At 38.0% G+C, this 23,065-nt stretch overlaps 1 protein-coding gene across 2 annotated transcripts in view; it reads right to left on the reverse strand.

The window, feature by feature from the left end:
- The window catches only part of WDR12 (WD repeat domain 12), a 29,976-nt gene continuing 8,121 nt past the window's right edge, over positions 1,211 to 23,065 (reverse strand). For both annotated transcript variants that reach the window (XM_003133592.6, XM_013984400.2), the window contains exons 4-14: positions 22,760 to 22,854; positions 21,535 to 21,641; positions 19,988 to 20,103; positions 19,163 to 19,317; positions 17,258 to 17,303; positions 14,260 to 14,345; positions 10,023 to 10,163; positions 9,794 to 9,899; positions 9,517 to 9,649; positions 7,532 to 7,604; positions 1,211 to 6,651 (exon numbers count right to left, since the gene is read on the reverse strand). In XM_003133592.6, coding sequence (XP_003133640.3) covers positions 6,574 to 6,651; positions 7,532 to 7,604; positions 9,517 to 9,649; positions 9,794 to 9,899; positions 10,023 to 10,163; positions 14,260 to 14,345; positions 17,258 to 17,303; positions 19,163 to 19,317; positions 19,988 to 20,103; positions 21,535 to 21,641; positions 22,760 to 22,854 — 1,136 coding nt within the window. In that variant the 3' untranslated portion in view covers positions 1,211 to 6,573. The remainder of the gene's footprint in view (positions 6,652 to 7,531; positions 7,605 to 9,516; positions 9,650 to 9,793; positions 9,900 to 10,022; positions 10,164 to 14,259; positions 14,346 to 17,257; positions 17,304 to 19,162; positions 19,318 to 19,987; positions 20,104 to 21,534; positions 21,642 to 22,759; positions 22,855 to 23,065) is intronic.

A 23,065-nucleotide genomic window follows, 5' to 3' on the forward strand; every position in this document is an offset into this window, starting at 1 on the left:
GCCAGGCCTGTTTTGTTCACTTAATGAGGGAAAATTACCAAAAGGGATCTCCAAACCTCCATATAATGTAGCATTTACACATAATCACTTTCCTTCACATGTCACTAAGAAAAGGGTGCAAGGAGGGGGCCCAGTATAGGAAAGACGTCAGCAAACAAGTTAGAGCTACTGACATTCCAGGGCAGGTCTCCTTACTCATGGTGGTGGGCTGATGAGCAACCATTTAAAGGGCCTTGTACTACTCCCTTAACAAATGAGGCCGCTGCAGTAGTTAAAATTTAGTGTTTCATAAAAACAATATTTTTTTAGAAAATGAAAGGATTAAACACCACTAAAATACTTTATATGGGAGAACTTAATTTCATTAGTAAGTACAAAGAGGAGTTCCCATTGTAGCTCAAGGGGATAAGGACCTGACATTATCTCTGTGAGGATGCAGGTTTGATCTTTGGCCTTACTCGGTAGATTAAGGTTTTGGCATCGTGGCAAGCTGCAGCGTAGTTTGTAGATGCGGCTCAGATCTGGTGTTGTCGTGGCTGTGGCAGTAGGCCACAGATATAGCTCCGATTTGACTCCTGGCCCAGGAACTTCTGTATACTGCAGGTGTGGCCATAAAAATAAAAAAACAAACAATGAAAAAGAAATACATTTATAGAACTGCTGTTTTATTTCCTATCAACTTATTAACAGACTTATTGTAGTATAAATAGTGTTTTCCTCCATTGTATGCTTCTACAAGCTAACTTAAAGATCGTTACATGGCTTGATGTGTGAAGCTCCACAAATTTGGGATCCCAACCTGGAGTCCTGATTTTCTCAGGGAGCAATGATACAGAGAGCAGTGATCTTTACTTTTATTTTTGCACCAAGCAAACCTCTGGTTAATCTCCCCAATGAAATCTCAATTCATGTTAGAAAACATTAGGAATTCTACCCTTTTGTAGTGTTTTACTTTGAAGGATTAGAGATCTGTTGAACCTGATGTCATGGAGCCTGACATCATGGACATAGCTCCATTTCTTCAAGGTGTTCCACTTGATAATCTGATTTTTATCACGGAAGCCAGAAGCCACAGGTTGGTGGCAGTCACTGAGAGTATGGAGACGATATCTTCCCGGATGCACAAATTACTTATATATGGTGAGGTAAGCATGCTTGCTCTCCCATACTGCATTTTTGCTTATTCAAATAAGGCTAGAATTAGACAGGATTATTGAAATGAATTTTTTAATGTGAAATGTTACAGACATATAAAGAAGTATTTCCTCCCCCTGAAACAACCACTGAACTGTATTTAGTATTAACATAAGTCCCAGGCATATAACTATACACAGAATTGTTTGACGTGACTTTCTATCAGATTATACCTAACAAGATCATTTCTCTGTAGTCTTTATTACTCAGAAGCACATCTCTTACCTCTATCACTAACTGACTATAAACCTTCACACTAGTATTTAACTTGCCTGGGCTGCGGTTTCCTTTAATAGCATGAATAACATGATAATTCAAATGACATGAGTAACAGGATAATTTCTAAAGTTCCTTTTTGCTTATATACAATTCCTATATGAAAATACAGCACATTTACATACTATTCTGCTAATACATTTAGTGATATACTAAAATTAATTTTAAAGGCAAAAACATGCAAAGCTGAACATAACATGGTAATTTGGTACCATAAATGCCTATATATAACCTTTCTTTCATGTGGGTGAAGACATGTTCACACTTTTTCCTTCCATGTATAAAATCATTGTGCACATGACTGAAGAACAGGCAGAATATGCACTGGTTAAGAACTTGAGCTCTAGACTCAGATAAATCCAAATTCAGATTCTTACTCTGCCATTCATGGCTGTATGAAATCTGGTCAAATAACTTTCTAACATATTTGCCTTCTTTAAAACATACATCATTCAGTACCTATGTCAGAGGACTTAACATTATAGTAAGAAAGTTTTCTGCTGTTTTTGTAGATACCACCAGAAAATGATTTACTTCCTCAAAACTGAGAATTGGTGGAACTAATATTGGAACAAAGATAGCCAATCTAATTCTATTAACCGAACTCCCCAAACCCCTTTTCTACTAAGTTGTATTCAAGATAGATTTGGCTTATATAACAAAATAATAATTTACATTATTAATATGGTTATTACTGGAAGTCTGTGGTGGCAAAAATGTCAGTATTAAAATGACTATAAGTTCTTGCTGTTTTTCTACCTGGCAGTTTCTGATTAGCAAAGTTGGATATCAATTGCCTAATGAAACCTGATTCCAATTAGTGGCTTTTTTTTTTTTAAATAAAAAAAGATATTGAGTATCCCTTAACACATGCATAGTCTTAAAGTGTCATATTTTTTCCCTTTTAGGAGCTATGGTAATATATATCAAAGGTTAATATTTCTCATTATAAGCAACTGATTTTTTAAAAGTATAATACATCAAAAGTATTCTTAAAAGACAGATTTCGGTGTTATTATGAGAAACCCCCAGATAGTATGTTTTGCCTTTCATAACTGTTTGTGCAATTATGCGTATTTTATGTCAATTTAAACTTTTATTTGTTCTTTCCCCGTTAATGCTAGCATTCCAATAAATTATTATGCACTGTTGATAACAGTTGCAAAATGGTCACTCTAAACTCAGAGAAGGATATGAAAAAGCAAATATTGGTTATCTACTCAGAAAAGCTATAAAACATTTTATGTAGAATAAAAATCTTAAGTCACTCAAATTTCTACCTTAATAATCTCTAGGTGATCATCACAGCAAGGTTTAATTTTCATAATTTCCAATATAAGATCATTATATCTTAGATAAGACCTAGAAGGCAGCTTTATTTAAGAGGAAAACAAAATGAAACTTCTTAACATATGAAGAAATATTATGCTTTTCTTCCTTCACAGTATTTCTGTGCTATCATTTCTGATGCCTCTGGGCTGCTTTCCCTGCCAAAAATAACCTGCTTCACCATCTTCCCAGCCAATTATCTGCCCAAATCTGGCTCAAACGTCACTCTTCTACATACCTTTCTTGACAGCCAACTTGCTCCACGCAAAGCAAATTGCTCCCTTCTGTTTCCTTTCTACCTTAGGTTTACATTTTTTTTTTTGCATTTAGGACAGTGTTGTAACTTTTAATTAAGCACCTCCCATGTGAGAATGTGATTTTTTTTTTTTTCTTTTTTCTTTTTAGGGCTGCACCTGGTCCATTTTCCTCCATTTTAGATACAGTGGCATATGGAGGTTCCCAGGCTAGGGGTCCAATCAGGAGCTACAGCTGATGGCCTACGCCACAGCCACAGCAAGGCAGGATCTGAACCACATCTACAAGCTACACCACAGCTCACAGCAACCCCAGATCCCACACCCACTGAGCACGGCCATGGATTGAACCTGCAACCTCATGGTTCCTAGTTAGATTTATTTCCACTGTGCCACGATGGGAACTCCCAGAATGTGATCTTTTTGAAGGTACTCTCCATGTCTTACACATGTTTGTGTTTTTTTCCCTTTTCCCCACCCCATCAGAGACCCTGGTACTTGGTGGAAGGTCAGCCTTATTCCTCAAACTGACTTTTTTTTAGCAATTAGGGAGTATTTTGAGCCTAACTTTAAAATTAGGAAGGCTGTTCTTAAATGCTAAGAATTTCTTAAAATTTTGTTTAAGGAATTCCCTGGTGGCCTAGCAGTTAAGTATTTGGTGTTGTCATTGTTGTGGCTCAGGTTGACTCCTGGCCTGGGCACAGCACAGGCACAGCCAAACAAACAACAACAAAAAACCACACACACAAAACCTTTTTTTGATTAGGTAAGAGCAAGTATCCACATGTTAATGAACTGCATTACTATGGCAAGACAGCATAAATCACACTGTACTGGTCTGCAGGTCCTGAACACTGCACTGTCTTTTTTCAAACCTCTCTCAACGCTAGGAAAGCAGTGCTTATCATTTCACAAAGTGAGTCTTAGGAGCAAATAAGCCTATGTAAGCCCCTCGTCTCTGGTGCATCTAAAATGGAGGAAAATGGACTATGGAAAGGGAGACTCTTACTTTTTTTTTTTTTTTGTCCTTTCTAGGGCCGCACCAGTAGCACATGGAGGTTTCCAGGCTAGGGGTCTAATTAGAGCTGTGGCTCCCGGCCTATACCACAGCCACAGCAACTCAGGATCTGAGCCTCGTCTACAACCTACACCACAGCTCATGGCAATGCCAGATCCTTAACCCACTGAGCGAGGCCAGGGATCGAACCCACAACCTCATGGTTCCTAGTCGGATTCGTTAGCCACTGAACCACGACGGGAACTCCAAGGGAGACTCCTACTTTTAAAGAAAACTTGGAGGATGGGGAATAGGAGAGAGCTACGTTTTAAGAGGACTTAAAATCTTCTAGGCTTCTGTTGGCCTCTCATGTTCTGATTTGGGGAATAAGATCTAACCACTTGAGTTATGTAAGAAGAGAAGTGTGGCAGAAATCTATCAGACAATCCTTCTCTAAGACACTTGGTCACTCATGTTAATTCATTTCAAAGGAGAATGCCTAAACCATGAATAGGCTACGGACTAGTACTTGATGCCACTTCCTTGCTTGTCCTTTATCTAAGAAATAGGCATCTTTAACCATTCGTGTATGCATGCTACATGTGAGGAGTACACTGGGTGAGTTACAAGAGATTTTAAATAACTCTGCCTTCAAGGTTCATTCGGAGACCACCCAGAACAGCACTATAAAGTCATCTTTGTGCTCTGAAACTTAGATTTCCAGAGACTGCAGATATGATGAAATCTACACCTGTCTGCCCCAAAGGAGAAAAACAGACTTTGTGTGTGAATTTTACGACTACCTTTATTCATTTCTTGGGCATTAAAATATATTATTTCTTAAGGAATGAATATACCTGGAGCTCTGGCTCTTGGACTGTGTGAGAATGAGGACCCTATCATCAGGGTAGAGGGAGCCTGGGTCCCTAAGGAATATGAAACAAAACCACAAAACCAAACCGGACTGCCTCTGACTTCTACCCCTAAGAGAACTAATCTCCCACTTGGTGTGATCCACTGTCAATCTGGCTCTCAACTGCAGTCAAGTTACAGCAGTTGTTTTCTGGAACTCTGTGATAGGAACATCATGTGAGATACATGGCATTAGAATTTAATGATGAGACCAAACTATTTCCCACATATTACTTAGAGGCTAAAGTGTTCTGCTGAGAAACACCAATCCATTAAAGTCACATTTTAAGACACTTACTTTATATAAGGTATGAATTCAGATAAAAGCTAATGCCACAAAAGTTTTAGAATGTTTTCATCTAATACTGACGGAAAGTTTTTGTCTAAGGAATCTATTCTTACCCATATACAAGGATAAGGAGAGAGATTCCTGGTTACCAGGAGATCTATATGCTATTTCTAAAGGATTCTGCTGTATATTTAATACAGAGTACTTCACGTAAACTATTTCAACGAATTCTTAATTAAGTGGCAACATTTAATGTTCTGAATGCCTATAAAGAACTTTATTATAGACATCACTTATTTTTACCAAATGTAGATTATTTTTCAAAATTTTTCTCTATTAAAATTTATTAATTTTTAAATATAGAAGATGTACATATATCCAATGGAATACTAGTCAGCCATTAAAAAGAACAAAATAATGCCACTTGAAGCAACACGGATACAACTAGAGATTCTCATACTAAGTCAAGTGAGTCAGAAACAGAAGGACAAATACCATATGATATCACTCATGTGTGGAATCTAAAATATGGCACAAATGATCCTATCTAAAAACAGAGACAGATTCACAGACATGGAGAGCAGACCTGTGGTTGCTGGGAGGGAGTGGGGAGGGAATGGGATGAATAAGGAGTTTGGGGTTAGTAGATGCAGTCTGTTACATGTGGAATGAACAAGCAACGGGGTCCTATTGCACAGCACAGGGAACTATGTCCACTCTCTTGGGTTAGAACATAATGGAAGATAGTATGAAAAAAAAAAAGAAAGAAAAAAAGAATGTACATATATGTATGCTGTACAACAGAAATAGAAAGAACACTGTAAATCAAATGTACTTTGGTTAAAAAAATATTATATAGACATCACTTATTTTACCAAATGCAGATTATATTTTGAATTTTTTCTCTATTAAAGTTTATTAGTTTTTTAAGATGCTTTTTTTGGGGAAAAGTTAATGTTAAAAAGTTTCTCCCCAGATATGATAGTCTGAACAATTCCTATATTTTTAATATATGCTTTTATAGCATTTCAAAAACAAATCTTAAATCAACACCTTTAAAAAAGAAATTAAAAACCCAGTTTTAATCTCAAGGGTTTTCATAAGGTAGAGAATGCAGGCCAGGTTTTATACTTAACAAACACAACTGTTGTATAATAAATACAAAATAAATAAAAAGACAGTGATAACTACCATCAAGGGTGAAACAGTACATAACCTTTAATCTAAAAAGCTGCTTCCTACAGCTGCATTGATGTAATCTGAGAATTCTCTATCGATTTCATTTACAGAAGGAATCTTTCTTGTCAAATTATCATTCACTCTCATGCCCCCACATGGGATGTGGTGGGTGAATATCTGTAGGAATACAATTTATTGTCTGCTCCTCCACTCAGAAGTAACTGCGTAAAGGAAGAGGGAAAAAAAACACAAACACAGCAGTAAATACAATTATTTGATGTGATAGCTAAACCTAATTAAACACTGATGATTCTGATTACAGAAGGAATTACAGATGAGCCATTGAAGTGCACTGAGAGTTAACACTTAAATGGGCCAACTGCATTAAATTTCACAACTATATCACATATATATATATGTATCATTATATACACACACACACAGTATATTAACAGTTCAAGTGTGATAATTATAATTTGGTTAAAACATAACGTACTATTGTACTTTTTATGAAGCAGTTGCTAAGAAATGTAATAAAATTAAAAGTTTGAAGGGTAATATAGTTTTACTTATTTAGGAAAATTAAGTTTTTCAAGCATAGCATATTTGCAGGTAAATGGATATTACAGATTATTCAAATAGCCCTAGGATCTGTATTTGCGAAGCGTTCTTAGGCAGTAAGAGCCTCTAATATATATATACACACACATAAAAATAATGAAATCGTAAATCTTTAAACACATTTTATAATCCAAATATATAGGATTTTTCTAAGTGGGAAATACGTTGATCCAATTAGTCTGATGCAGCAAGTTTAGGGACTTAAAACATTTCATTAAAATACTCATGTGACAAAAGCTGTTTTGAAATATTCAAATTTTACCAATATTAAATAGTAAATATTCAAATTTTACCAAATTTTTCCTAATATTAAAGGACAATGTTTTCTTCTTTTAAATGAAAACTGAAATTTTAGTAGTATTAATGGAACTTAGAACACAGAATTATAAACATCAGATATACTGAAACTAAGTCTGTAAACATAAACACCAGATTTATTCCAGTAAGTTTCTTCTCTACCAATAACTAATAAATTCTTACCCCTGTGTTTGTCCAGTCTACACTCAAAACTTTGTCTTCATGAGCAGCCAGATCATAGAGAGGAGCCTTACAACTAAAACATGAAAATATTAACATGTTATGTTATATTCATTTCATAGTATTAAATAAATATATATGAATAATCACTTACACTTCTCTGAATTTAGTTGAGCATCCTTGCCCCAATTACCACTTAATCTAAAAATTCTGAGTATTTACTTGATCTCTATTTTTCCTGTATCATTAGCAAACTAAAAAGATTTACTGCAATATATTCAGAATATATTCAGAAAAGATGCTCTTTATTTGTAATTAGGCCTATTTTTACATTTCCTTGACTACTTTTCTTTTACCTCCAAATCATGGTTTTATATATCCTTTGTCTATCCAACTCTACGCTTATAACTCCCAGATTTACATCATTAGCCCAAACTGTTCCCCTGAGTTTGATATGTACATCCAATTGGCTGACACCTGAATCTCATGGGCACTACAAATTTAAACCAACCAAAACACTTGATTTTCCCTCATAAGCCTGTTTTTCTATTACCTCCCAGCCTAGTAAATATCACCACTAATCACCCAGCTGCTCAGGCAGAAAATATGAGCATTATCCTTGATTCCTATTTCTGTATTCAAGCCATGAGCCAATTCCGTCAGAGCTAACTTCAAAATATACCTAGAATCTCATATACCTAGATAGCATTAGATGCTATCACCGTGACCCAAATCACCATTATCTGTCTCTTGAATTATAATAATAGTCCCTCTGCTCCATTCTTGCCCCTCTACTCAAAAACTCCAAAGCCTTCCTCATCACACTTAGAATAAAACTCAAATTCCTAGCCATGGCCTATAAGGTCCTGTTCTATACAACTACTACCTGCCTCATGTCCTGCTTCGCTACATCTGCCATGATCTGTGCATGGCTCATACCTTCATATTGTTCAATTCATTACTAGAATATCACTCTCAAAGAGAGGCTTTCCCCAAAGAAGTGCCCCTTTCCTTGCTTTAAGTCCCCCACTGCACTTACTACTATCATCAAAAACTACATGCTGGAAATACCCTGGTGGTACAGTAGGTTAAGGATCTGATGTTGTCACTGCTGTGGTGCAGGTGTGATCCCTGGCCTGGGAACTTATACATGCTGCAGGTGCAGCCAAACAACCCCCCCCAACTATATGCTAATTATTACACAAAGTGTCCAATTAAAATATGTGTACCTTCTAGATATTAACAAATCCTGTATCATAAGGTAGTGTAACAAGGATGTCAGAATGCAGACGTAAGATAAACAACAACAAACAGGTATCTGGTTACCACCTTTCCATTTAGCTTGTAGAAATATGTAAATAAATTGTATATGCATTCTATTGGAGGCCCTCTGCATATATCAGTATCTTTGGTTAGTTATATCAACGTTCTATTAACATATAACTTATAATTTGACCACAGTTCCATTCATTCAGATCACTGGCCTTCCAATTCCATAATTACATTTATATTAAAATTAAGGTTTTTTCCCCTTTCTTTGGTGCTTTTGCCATTTCTTGGGCCACTCCGGCGGCATATGGAGGTTCCCAGGCTAGGGGTCAAATCGGAGCTGTAGCCACCGGCCTACGCCAGAGCCACAGCAACGCGGGATCCGAGCCGCATCTGCAACCTGCACCACAGCTCACAGCAACACAGAATCCTTAACCCATTGAGCGAGGCCAGGGATCAAACCCACAACCTCACAACAAGGTCAGAAAGATGGTTTTCACAAACTTCTAAATTTTTTGTTTTTTGGTAAAAGATAAACTATCAGAATTAAATTCATTCACAATGCAAAAAACAACATATTAACATTGAGAAAATTCCTTTGATTCTGGCCTCCCTTTTAATATCAATATGTATCATTTCGGGGTGTACGATTAATAAGTTTTTACCCTTTTGCTTTTGGATAGTCATTTCAGTGTTCATTTTCTCTCTATAGGAATTACCTTCTTGTATCCCATAGCTTGACAATGTTATCTAAAGAACCTGAAATCAGCTGCTGCTCATGAGTAGGAGACCACTTTACTGAAGTGACCCAGCCTGTATGTGAGGTTAGAGACAGTGACACCAAAGAGCCATCTGCACAAGACAAAAAAATATAACAATTATTGAATTTTACATAAGTAGACAGACCCCCCCTCCCAAAAAAAGTGTAGAAAATTGTATCTAGCGAGAAGAGATATGGATTCACCCATTTTTCTTCCAGTGATTTATACCACCTACCTTTAGTTCGGGGATCCCACAGTCTGATGTGCCTATCTGTGCTTCCAGATGCTAAACGTTTACAAAGTGGTGAATAGGAGATACAATTAAATACTTTATTTCCTGTCTGGGAAAAAAAAAGAAAGAAAGAAAGAACATGTAACCAGGGTGGAGTAAAAGTAACCATCTCTAGAAGTTTACATTTAAAAGCTCAAAGTTAGCAAAGAAGTACTGAATTTACAAGTCTTACCAAAGTTGACTTCAGACTGCCAGACTCAACATCCCACACTCCGATTGTGTGGTCCCAAGATGCACTGCAGATTTCTTCAGCATCTGACCACAGAACCGAGGAAATTGCTTCCTTGTGGCCAGAGAGAGTCACTATGGGAGTCTAGAAATGAAAGATACCCAAAATGGAAAGCATTTTCAGTTTAGAGTAAATGAAATAATAATTTTCCGTTTAGAGTAAATGAAATAATAATAGCTTTTATTTCTGAAGCCCATATGCCAGATATTTTGCCAGGTGATTTAGCCTTCATATCCTGACTTTTCTTTACAACATTCCTCCAAATCCTTTTTATTTTATACATGAAGACATTGAAGCTGAGAGAGATAACTTGCCCAAGGTCATACTGCTTATAAGCAGCAGATTTGAGTTTGAACCCAAGTATTACTCCAAAATTTGTCATCTTTCCACCATTTTCTGCCACTTCCCCACCTGTTCTACTTTTTCACTTTGAGGAATATTACTAATTAAAAATTCTCCCAGTTGACAAACATGTTGCATACAGAAGTTAGTTAAAAGAGCTCTGGAGTCAGAAAGATCACAGTAGGTTATTCTCACCACCTCTTTCTTCAGCATCCAATCTTTAAATAATGTCCATGGGTCATTTACTAATACTCTGAAATCTCTAATATCTTCCTCAGAATCCTCAAACCAGGTATAATGTCTATCCCTAATACAAGGAACATGTGAAAGAAAGAGGGAAATAACTCTCATATGGGGACAGTTAATCTACTTTTGTAACTCTGTTACACTTTAAGGGGGTTATACTAGAGGTCAGCAAAGTGTTTTGATAAAGGTTCAAAAAATAAAAAATTTAGCTTTTCCAGCCCATAGTCTCTGCTGCATATTCTTCTTTGTTTAAAAAAAAAAACCCTTAAAGGAGTTCCCATCGTGGCTCTGTGGTTAACGAATCCGACTAGGATCCATGAGAACGCCGGTTTGATCCCTGGCCTCGCTCAGTGGGTTAAGGATCTGGCGTTGCCGTGAGCTGTGGTGTAGCTTGCAGACTAGCTCAGATCCCGTGTTGCTGTGGCTGTGGCAAAGGCCTGCAGCTACAGCTCTGATTTGACCTCTAGCCTGGGAACCTCCATAAGCCGTGGGTGTGGCCATAAAAAGACAAAAAGACGCCCCCCTAAAAAAAACCCTTAAAAATGTAAAAATCATTCTTACTCTCTGCAGTACAAAAATGGGCCACAACCAAATTACCTGTTGGGCTATAGTTTGCAAACTCCTGTACCAAATGATCCCTAAGGTCTCTCTCTTCTAGCTCTAAAATCTTCCTGAAAGAAGTAAAGGAACCTGATAGAGGAGTAAGAAATAGAACAACCTCTGTTGTGATCCAAAACAAAATTAAAAGATAACATAATCACTATGGCTCCAGGATAGGCAACAGCATGTAAAAACAATGGGTAAATGTATATGAATAAGCAATCTCATTGCTAGGTATTTACCCAAGAAAAATGAAAACCTAGGTTCATATAAAACTGGCCACAAATGTTTATAGCAGTTTTATTCATAACTGTCAACTAGAAAGAACTCAAACAGTCTTCAGTTGGGGAATAATTAAACCAATTACTGTATATCTATACAAAAGATTACTGCTCAGTATTTGAAAGGCATAAACCATGATACCCACCTCTCTCAGCCTTCATAGGATTTAAGATAGGGCCTTGCTCTGGATGAGACTTTGGTTTAAGGGAATGTTGTGGCTGGTCTGATCTTTTATCCAGACAAGTAAAACTTTCTTCCTATCAGCAATACTTTTTTTTTTTGGCTGACAGAACAGTGATCACCTTTAGGAGGCTACTGATTTCAAGGGAGCCTAGAGGGAGTCATCTAGCGTGTTGGTAATTCTCCATGTTTTGATTTGGATAGTGATTACCTGAATATATACACAACTGTAAAAATTCACTGGCCAAACTTCAATTAAAAGAAAGGTTAAAAAAAAAACCACTACCTTTTGAGTAAAGGATTTTTATAATTCAAGAAGTCTTTTCCTATTCAAATATATTCTTTAAAGCTGATCAGGTAAATGCATCAATAAAATTACCACTGGCACATTATTCAATTGGTAAGACATTTACAGACTTAATTTGTCCTCTAAGAAAAGGGATAAGGAAGCTGAGTTGCTGCCAGATCATTCCATTTGCAATTCAGCATTCCAAATTTAAATGTATAAATTAAAAACCACTACCTTCAGCTGGAAATGGTAAGTGCTTTTTTTAGGGCCACATCCACGGCATATGGAAGTTCCCAGGCTAGGGGTCGAAATGGACCCACAGCAATGGGGGAATCTGAACCATGTCTGTGACCTACACCACAGCTCACAGCAACACCGGCTCACAGACCCACTGAGCAAGGCCAGGGATCAACCCGGTATCCTCATGGATACTAGTCGGAGATTCGTTTCTGCTGTGCCATGACGGGAACTCTTGGTAAATGCTTTTGTTTACTGCAGTTTATGAGAGTTTGATGAATTGCTAATGATCATACTTTATTCTCCATTTTCAACAATTTTTATAAGATATATTGTTATTGGTGACTACAAGAAATAATGTGCAAATGTGTGCTTGATTTACTATACATTCACTGTAGCTGTTAGAAAATGAAGACCATGATTTCCTAAACTTGACTCAGTATTGTCCTTCTCATAAAGTATGTTAATACATGTCAGATCACATTATGATAAATATCTTTCTAATGAAAGAGAACAAAAAAGAATCCGGATGAACTTTCTGAGTTTGACTTAACTGGATCTAGTAACTAAATAGGATCAAAACCTCCAACTCTTGGTTTCTAGTGATTTAGGAGATGTTCTAGAATTACATCCTCAGTGTATGAAACATTATTATTATTACTATTTTTTATTTTTTTTCTCTTTTTGCCATTTCTTGGGCCACTGCTGCGGCATATGGAGGTTCCCAGGCTAGGGGTCTAATCGGAGCTATAGCCACCGGCCTACACCAGAGCCACAGCAATGCAGGATCCAAGCCGCGTCTGTGACCTACACCACAGCTCACAGCAACGCTGGATTGTTAACCCACTAAGCAAGGGCAGGGACCGAACCCGCAACCTCATGGTTCCTAGTCGGATTCGTTAACCACTGCGCCACGACGGGAACTCTGATTATTACTATTTTTTTTAAATTGAAGTATAGTTGACTAAAATGTATTAGTTTCTGGTATACAGCAAAGTGATTCAATTATGTGTATATATACATATTCTTTTTCAGATTCTTTCCATTATAGTTTATTATAAGATACTGAATATATTTCCCTGTGTTTTACAGTAGGACCTTGTTGTTTATTTTATATATAGTGGTTTGTATCTGCTAATCTTAAACTCCAAATTTGACCTTCCACCCCTCCCCTTTCCCTTTTGGTAACTATATGTTTGCTTTTTCATGTCTGTGAGTCTATGAAACATTACTATTAAATAATGAGGTAAGAGATGTTTCACTTAGTACAAGCTTTTTGTTTTGTTTTGTTTTTTGTTTTTTAGGGCCACACCCTCAGCATATGCAAGTTCCCAGGCTAGGGGTTGAATCAGCCACAGCCACAGCAACATGGGATCCAAGATGGGTCAGCACCTACACCACAGCTCACAGATGCTAGTAGGCTGAGCCACAACAGGAACTCCACTGAAAGCTTTAAGAATTAAAAATAAATCCTACTTTTGGAGTTCCTGTTGTGGCGCAGCAGAAACGAATTCGACTATGAACCATGAGGTTGCAAGTCTGATCCCTGGCCTTGCTCAGTGGGTTAAGGATCCGGCATTGCAGTGAGCTGTTGTGTAGGTCACAGACATGGCTCAGATACCGCGTTGCTGTGGCGTAGACTGGCAGCTGCAGCTCCCTGGTTAGACCCCTAGCATGGGAACCTCCATGTGCCACAGGTGTGGCCCTAAAAAGCAAAAAAAAAAAATCAAAAAATCCTACTTTAAATGCACCATGAGATCAAATATAATAGCTAAATAATCAAGCTACCAATCTATAAACCTGACTTAATTCTACTGTATTCAACAACTCAGATAAACGAAGCCTAGTAGAGTATTTATAATAAGTATTCATAAATCTACTGAAAGGAACTCTAATTATGGTTGAAGCCACAAGACAAAAGGAAACTAAATATGAAAGATTATTAAGTTCACATATTTGTCGATAAAGGCCTAAGTCAAGTAGTCACTTCTCACAAATACTTACCCTTGTTAGTCCCAATTGCTCTGTTTTCTGTTTCTTTCTTGGTCGATTTGTGGATTCTTCCATCTCATCTTCTTCATCTGTAGGGACTGTATCACAGAGAATTAAGATTTGGTAGTTTTAAAATTTAAGGTAAATAATAATTGCAAGTAGTCTCAAAGAATTCTTATATTTCTGGGTATATATTATTTCTTTTCTTTTTTTTGTTTTGTCTTTTCAGGGCCCTACCCACAGCATATGGAGGTTCCCAGGCGAGGGATCTAATTGGAGCTATAGCTGCCAGCCTACGCCAAAGCCACAGCAACGCAGGATCTGAGCCACATCTGCGACCCACACCACAGCTCACGGCAACGCTGGATCCTTAACCCACTGAGAGAGGCCAGGGATCGAACCCACAACCTAATGATTCCTAGTCGGATTCGATAACCGCTGCACCACGACAGGAACTCCGGTATATCCTATTTCTATGTTATCTCAGCTAGTTAGAGAATGAATATTTCTCCTTATTTTGGTTAATGGAAAATTATATATAAAATCTGGGTTACCTATCTTCCAAAAGAAGAAAGCAAAAAAATAAAAGTACATTAAAATCATAAAACCTAACCAGTTGTTTTGCTTTTGTTTTTGTGTTTGTTTTTTAGGGCCACACTAGTAAGCATGTAGAGATTCCCAGACAAGAGGTCAAATCGGAGCTACAGCTGCCAGCCACAGCCACAGCAATGCAGGATCTGAGCCATGTCTGTGATCTACACCACAGCTCACAGCAATACCAGATCCTTAACCCACTAAGCAAGGCCAGGGATTGAACCCGCAACCTCATGGTTCAGTCGGATTCGTTTCTGCTGTGCCATGATGGGAACTCCAAACCTAACCAGTTTGATATCTTATGTCTTTAAAATTGTTATGAATATTAATCCTTTTACCATATCTATGAAATGTTTCTTACTCTTAGTTGTAGGAGGGTTCTGACTAGACTGCATTTATACTATGAAGAGAATGACATGGTAAACAAACACATTAAAAGGACCCAGCCATGTTTCTTCTTGACTATTTCACTTTCCTATCAATGAGTTAAAAGTGTTTCATAGATGGTTATTTTTTTAAAGAAAATCTGTGTTACCCATCATTTGGCTAGGCAGCAAACAGAGATAGAAACCATACATTTAATGTTTTGTAACAACTTTATAAATGTCATGTGCTTTTCCCAAACTAGAATGTGAGCACCTTAAGGGTAAGAACTAATCATATATCATATCTCATTTATCCAGCACTATTGAAAAATATTTCACAAAAGGAAAAATTCGTACATAAACCACTTCTTGCCTCAAAACTGTTCACTTTTACGGACTTTTTGAAAATCAACTAAAATGGATGTCTATTTCCTGCCATTTTACACGTAATTATTTAAAACTGTTTAAGCTTTTCTTGGGGGCACAGTCTTTAGGGCATGAGCCTACTATGACCCTCCTTTGCCTGGCTGGCCTAACTCAGTGAGTTAGGATCCACAAGAGTGCAAGTTCGATCCCTGGCCTCACTCAGTGGGTTAGGATCTGGCGTTGCCATGAGCTGTGGTGTAGGTTGCAGACATGGCTCAGATCCCTCCTGCTGTGGCTGTGGTATTGGCTGGTGGCTACAGGTCCAACTGGACCCCTAGGCTGGGAATCTCCATATGCCACGGGTGTGGCCCTAAAAGACAAACAGAAAAAAAAAAAAAAAAAAAAAAAAAGATAAAATAAATTAATTAATTAAAGAAAACTGTTTAAGCTTTTCTTGATTGCCAACCCCCAACTCCCTCCCCTGCCCCCCTGAACTCTACGTTGTGAACTGCATACTGTATTTAGGGTATATATGGTAATAAAGCAATTTCCTCAGAAGTAAGAGGTATTCTGACCTGTCTGCCTGTACAATAAACAGTTCTGGACTACTATGTTTTAAAGTATCTGTGGGTTCCCCTCCCTTTTCTTCTGGCATTGTCTTCTTACTATTATCAAGGTGCCTTCCTCAAAGAGCCTTCCCTCTTCCTCCCCTAATGTTACTTCTAATCTGTTTTCATAGTAAGAAAATTAAGTTTGGTAAAACTATAGTTTAAAAAAATTTTTAAAGCAAACCACCTTAATGAAGAAATTTCTCTCAGCGGAAATGAATCTGACTAGTATCCATGAGGACGCAGGTTCGATACCTGACCTCTTAGTGGGCTGGGGATCTGGCGTTGCTGTGAGCTATGGTATAGGTGACAGATGAGGCTTGGATCCTGTGTTGCTGTGGCTGTGGCATAGGCCGGCAGCTACAGCTCTGATTAGACCCTTAGCCTGGGAACCTCCTAAAAAGACAAAAAAAAAAAAAAGAAAAAGAAAAAGAAAGAAAGAAAAAAAGAAAGAAAGAAATATCTCTAACAGTAACACGTATGAAAATGACACAGAGGGTATTTTTGTTTATTTCTAGGTTCCTGAATAAGGGAACTTTGAGAACCAAGGCAATTATGGCCCAAGGCACCAACAAAGACTTGCAGGGACGTTGTCCAATAAATAAGAGGGTATGAGGGTAGAAAACATTTTGAAATACAAAGAAATATGCTAATTTTTCTCTATACTATGGTACTTTATTTGTGACTTTAAAAAGCTCTGGTCCATTCTTTTTTTTTTTTTTTTTTTTTTTGTCTTTTTGCTATTTCGTGGGCTGCTTTCATGGCATATGGAGGTTCCCAGGCTAGGGGTCTAATGGGAGCTGTAGCCGCCAGCCTATGCCAGAGCCACAGCAACGCAGGATCTGAGCCGCGTCTGCAACCTACACCACAGCTCACGGCAACACCGGATCGTTAACCCACTGAGCAAGGGCAAGGATCGAACCTGCAACCTCATCATTCCTAGTTGGATTCATTAACCACTGCGCCACGACGGGAACTCCTGGTCCATTCTTATATCAAAATATGAGCTAAAGAGTTGTCTCTCACTGAAATTATTGAAATATCATTAAGTCAAGGCAGAAGAAATATTGCATTTACCTGTAGACCAAATCTTTAGCATCTTATCCCAGGAGCCACTGCAAAACTAAAAAAAAAAAAAATATATATATATATATATATATATATGTGTATGTATATGAAGGGAAAGAGAATATGCAATATAATTCATCATATTATTTGCCTAGTTTTTTCTGCTTACTTGAAATTCTTACTAGTATGGTATCATCTATCTGCCTGTCTTCCTGGTCTCTGATAAGTTTCACCCTCCATCTCATGGCAATTGAAAGAGGCACCATTTTTAAATGGCCCTGTACTCTGGCCATGGTTGCTTAATCAGGGCGGGCAACTGACGTATACTGTGCCAACAGGTCTCCTCCTTCTTCAGAACCTTGTTTGAAAACCTGTGTTCCAGAGGTTCTGTCTTTTCCAGGGAAAGATTGTACAGGATATAAAACCTGAGATATTGCAGGTTTTATTGCCATATGGAGAAAGCCAGTTTGAGGTGAGAGAGGAGGAAATCTATCTGGGGAGACATGAAAGGGAGAGGGTGTGCTGGCTGCATGCAAGCCTCTACTCCATTGGTTCCTGAGACCCATATGCATCATCACCCTGCTCATGCTGTGGTTGATCACGCCTTCCTTGGTTCTCACAATCTTTTTTACTTTTTATCTTTTATTTTTGAAGTTCCGGGGCAGGAATCAAACCCGTGCCACAGCTGTGACCTGAGCCCCCAGCAATGATAATGCTGGATCACCAGGGAACTCCAGATTTCACCATCTTTTAAGCTAAAAAAGTTCAAGATGAGTTTCTGTCTCTTATAACCAAAAAACACAGAGTACCATTAATTCACTTAAGTTTGTACTCAACGACATGTAAACCTTCTTTATGGCTCAATAGGAATACTCATAAATCTTTACCTCTGAATGTGTAAATGTCCTGTTATGCTAATTGGCAAAGAAATGCTGAAGAAACACTCTTGAATCTAGAATACTCTATCACAGTTTAGAGAGATTTCAAATGGTAAGAGTTCATATTATTTCCCTCATAAGTCAACTATTGCCCTTATGGTTTTTTTCTTTTAACTGACTTTTACCATTTTGTCACGATAAAGAGTAGATCAGTAATAACAGTAAAACAACCTCTATCAACATTAACTTTAGGGAGTTCCCTTGCGGCATAGTGGGTTAAGGATCTAACATTGTCACTGCAGTGGCTCGGGTCACTGCTGTGGTGCAGGTTTGATTCCTGGCCCAGGAACTTTCACATGCCAAAGGCATAGCCGAGAAAACACTAACTTTAGTGTATGCTAAGTCCTAGGTGATCAGTTAGATATTAGCAACTGATGACAGGACTGTGATTATCTGAAAGACTAAAAATATCAATCACTATGATTTAAGAAGGTTACATAAAGAAATTACTTCTTTACCTGAGTTCTTAAATTTTCTGCAATTTATAAAAAGTTCTAAACCAGAGATACCCAGAGTGAGGGAGTAAATCTTTGTATCGCTTACTATATCAGTATATCAGTATTACTTTTGGTTTGAAATTATATTCTCTAGTCACCAAATGATATGAAAGTAGACCAATCACAATGACTTCATGTAGACTTTTTTTGTTTGTTTGTTTGTCTTTTTGCCTTTTCTTGGGCCGCTCCCGTGGCATATGGAGGTTCCCAGGCTAGGGGTCAAATCGGAGCTGTAGCTGCCCACCTACACCAGAGCTACAGCAATGCGGGATCCAAGCCACGTCTTCCACCTACACCACAGCTCACAGCAACGCCGGATCCTTAATCCACTGAGCAAGACCAGGAATCGAACCTGCAACCTCATGGTTCCTAGTCAGATTCGTTAACCCCTGCGCCACGATGGGAATGCCATGTAGAAATTTTTTGCACAAGAAGCTCAAATAATAATTCCACATAGTACTAATAACAGTAGTTCTTACTCTGGTTCCTGTGCTATCAACAGCTATAGAATCCACACTTCCAGCATGACCTCTGCAGCAGTGCAGGGCTTTCACTTTGTTTCTCTCCACATTCCACTCCCATAAGAGAATGGTCTGATCCATAGAGGCACTCAGTAGCAGACAAGACAAACTATCTGAAGAAAGGAAAACACAAGAATCAGAAGCAAATTAGTACAAATATTTTAAATAGTGTTTTGAAACCAAAATATTGAATGTTTTTTTTCCTGCTTTTTAGGGCTGCATATGTGGCACGTGGAGGTTCCCAGGTTAAGGGGTCCAATCAGAGCTGCAGCCACCGGCCTTTGCCAAGGCTACAGCAAAGCAGGATCTGAGTTGTGTCTGCGACCAACAATGAAGCTCACAGCAATGCTGGATCCTTAACCCACTGAGTGAGACCAGGGATTGAACCCACATCCCCATGGATACTAGTTGGGTTCGTTACCACTGAGCCACAATGGGAACTCCAGAATTGAATTTTTTGTTGTTTGTTGAGGAAGATGTTAAAAAGGTCAAAGACTTCATGTGACTGGCTTCTGAAAAAGAAGCTAACTTATAGTAAAGTTACCCTAAGTAACTTATGGGAAGATTCTTCAAAAATACTACAAAAGATAGACATTTAACACATTCAGTATTAACTTGGAAATTTATATTATGTGATACAATTTCAGTCAGGTTTCACTTGAACTGGTTTACAAAGGCATGAGACATTTCTTACCCCATCCCCATTCTGTCCCAACACTGAAAATGGCTTATTTCCAGTTCCCTAAGCCAGAATTCCTCTCAGCCCAGGCAAAGAGTCCTAACCTTTTTTCACCCAGGCCACATCTTTTACAACGTCTGTATGTCCCACAATTGTCATTATTGACTTTCCTTCTGAGGACCAGATCCGAGAAGTCTTATCATAAGAACCAGTCAAGATCCTATGAAGAGAAAAAAATCCTATTAAATACAAAAAGCAGCTTTTTCAAATCCTGAAATTAGTGACACTTCTAAACCAATGATAAAACCTTGAGGATTATATTTTTAAACTCTTCTTTACTATAAAGATTAAGATTCCAAAGCACACTAGATCAGAAGATGTTACATTTGGCTTTTCCTGACCTCCTAAAAATAAAAACATAACTGATAAACCCTGAACCTCATTTTCACTATTGTTATAAATACTACAACTCCCAGGGAAGCTAAGCGAATTGTTTGTGAAGCCTAATAGTTCTTTGTATTTAACCAGTGACAACCATTAAAGAGAAAAAACAGTAGAACCACTTAAAGTAAAAGTAAAGCCAGTAAAGACAACTATGTAATAACTCTAGGGAGACATTTTTTTAAAAGTTAAGTTCCCACTATGATCCATTCCTGAGGTGCTTTTCTACAAGTTAAATCATTAAATCAGTAGGGGGTTTGTTCTAAATCATTCATACCTTCTTTTTTTTTTAGGGCTGCACCTGCAGCATATGGAAGTTCTCAGGCTAGAGGTCCAATCTGAGCTGCAGCCACAGGCCTACACCACACCACAGCAACACAAGATCCGAGCTGCGTCTGTAACCTACACCACAGCTGAAGACAATGCCGGATCCTTAACACACCCAGCAAGACCAGGGATTGAACCCACATTCTCATCGATACTAGTTGGATTTTTTTCCACTGAGCTGCAATGGGAACTCCCCTTCATATCTTCTCGATTCCAATCTGCCCTTTTTAAAATTTACTTATTTGGCCACACCTGCAGCATGCAGCCAGTTACCCAGAGAACTTCTAGCGTGCCCTCTTTAGCGCTAAAATAGGAATGATCTGCACATTCAGGGTAGCTGACCAGGAGATCTGTGGTGAGAAAGGGTTTTCTTCTATGAAACAAATTATATTCTTGGTCTTAAAAGCAACATACTCAGACAAATAAAATGCCCCGAGACACATGACCTAGTCAGAAGACAAATGCCACTACAATATCTTGAGACAACAAAGAAAACTTAAACTATATATTTAGTTTTCTTTAACAAAGCAGATATGTTTCCTCTTGACTACACTAAACTTAAAGGTCTTTGGTGTGGCCCCTGATACTATCAGTCACAAAATTTCTTTCAAAAAGAAACAGGTAATCAGAGAAAAATATGAGGTCTCGGGTTCGATCCCTGCCCTTGCTCAGTGGGTTAACGATCGGCGTTGCTGTGAGCTGTGGTGTAGGTTGCAGACGCGGCTCGGATCCTGCGTTGCTGTGGCTCTGGCATAGGCCGGTGGCTACAGCGCTGATTAGACCCCTAGCCTGGGAACCTCCATATGCCACGGGAGCGGCCCAAGAAAAGGCAAAAAGACAAAAAAAAAAAAAAAAAAAAAAAAGAACATTCATCTGGCCATACCATTCCTCTGCTCCCTCGATTGCACTGATCCAGTCATCGTGGAACATGCATTGTTCTGGCTGAGGTGCAGTATACTTCTCCACGTACTCAAGTTCCACAACCTCTTCCTAGACACAGAGATGAAGCAGAAATCAATCAGGTGGTGCAGTTTTTAAATGGTACATTATGAAAATAAAAGACCCCTGCAGTTTACCACCTTCATGTAACTCCCCTTCACAGCACAGAAATTTTGGAGCCATACAAAAGGTGAAAAACTTTATGTGACCTAGCAATATGCTAAGAGTAAAATTAAGAAATATTAATGATCTCATGTTAAAAGTGGGGAAAAAAAGAATATAAGAAACTTTATAAAGCCAGAGCATATTGTTGAATGAGTATAGAACACCTGTTAAGGATGAAAAAGTTCTGGAAATGGACAGTAGTAATGGTTGCAAAATATTGTGAATGTACTTAATGCTACTGAATTGTACACTTAAAATGGTTTAAAAGATAAATTTTATGTATATTTTACCAAAAACTGCCTCCCAAATTATAAAAGCAATTATAAGTTATATTTTTAATTATAAAAATAAAATTAAGGTTGAAAATTAGAGGAAGGGGCAAAGATATTAACATATCACAATAATCTAACCCTTAAGTTTATACATGTACATAATCATTTTATACATCTTTATTAATAATAAACATGGGAGTTCCCGTCGTGGCACAGCGGAAATGAATCTGACTAGAAACCATGAGGTTGCAGGTTCAATCCCTGGCCTCACTCAGTGGGTTAAGGATCCAGTATTGCCATGAGCTGTGGTGCAGGTCGCAGACATGTCTTGGATCTGGCGTTGCTGTGGCTCTGGCATAGGCCGGTAGCTATAGCTCCAATTAGACCCCTAGCCTGGGAACCTTCATATGTAGCCCTAAAAAGCAAAAAAAACAAAAACACCAAAAAACAAAAAACACATATAGCTGCTATTCCCTTTCTTGACAGTTCTTCCGCAAACACGGAGTGGTACTGTCCCACGTTCATTCATCTGCATTTCTTGACTAACACTTTCAGAAGAAAAAAGAGGATTTCAAAATTGAATATATACAAACTGAGGTTAAAATTTCTAGGAAAAAACAATAATCAAAAGGATTTTGGTTCTTATAGAGTCAAGCTGATTCTAAATGGAGTTTTCCTGTGTTATCTGGTAGTACCTTGAGTGAAACAGAGCAGGTAAGCATTTGAACTTACTGATGAGATGTTCTCCAGTTCCATGTGCTTGAACAAGGGCATTCGCAGAAACTGGCCCTTGATAAGGAAATCAAACTCCACATGTTTGTGGAACTCTAAAGAAAATACATAATAAAATTATCACTCTTAGGACCTGAAGTGGTGTTGGCAGAAGTAAACGACAAACAGGTACCTATCATTCCATTGTGGCCTCCAAGTTTCCCCATTATTTCATAATCTGGCCATGTATCCCAGTATGCTGTGTGATTTTTAAAAACGGAAATACTTTGTTCTATTGGAATAATATTTTTATTGCTGATGGTGTAA

The sequence above is a fragment of the Sus scrofa genome, chromosome 15, assembly GCF_000003025.6.
Source record: "Sus scrofa isolate TJ Tabasco breed Duroc chromosome 15, Sscrofa11.1, whole genome shotgun sequence".
Lineage (NCBI taxonomy): Eukaryota > Metazoa > Chordata > Mammalia > Artiodactyla > Suidae > Sus > Sus scrofa.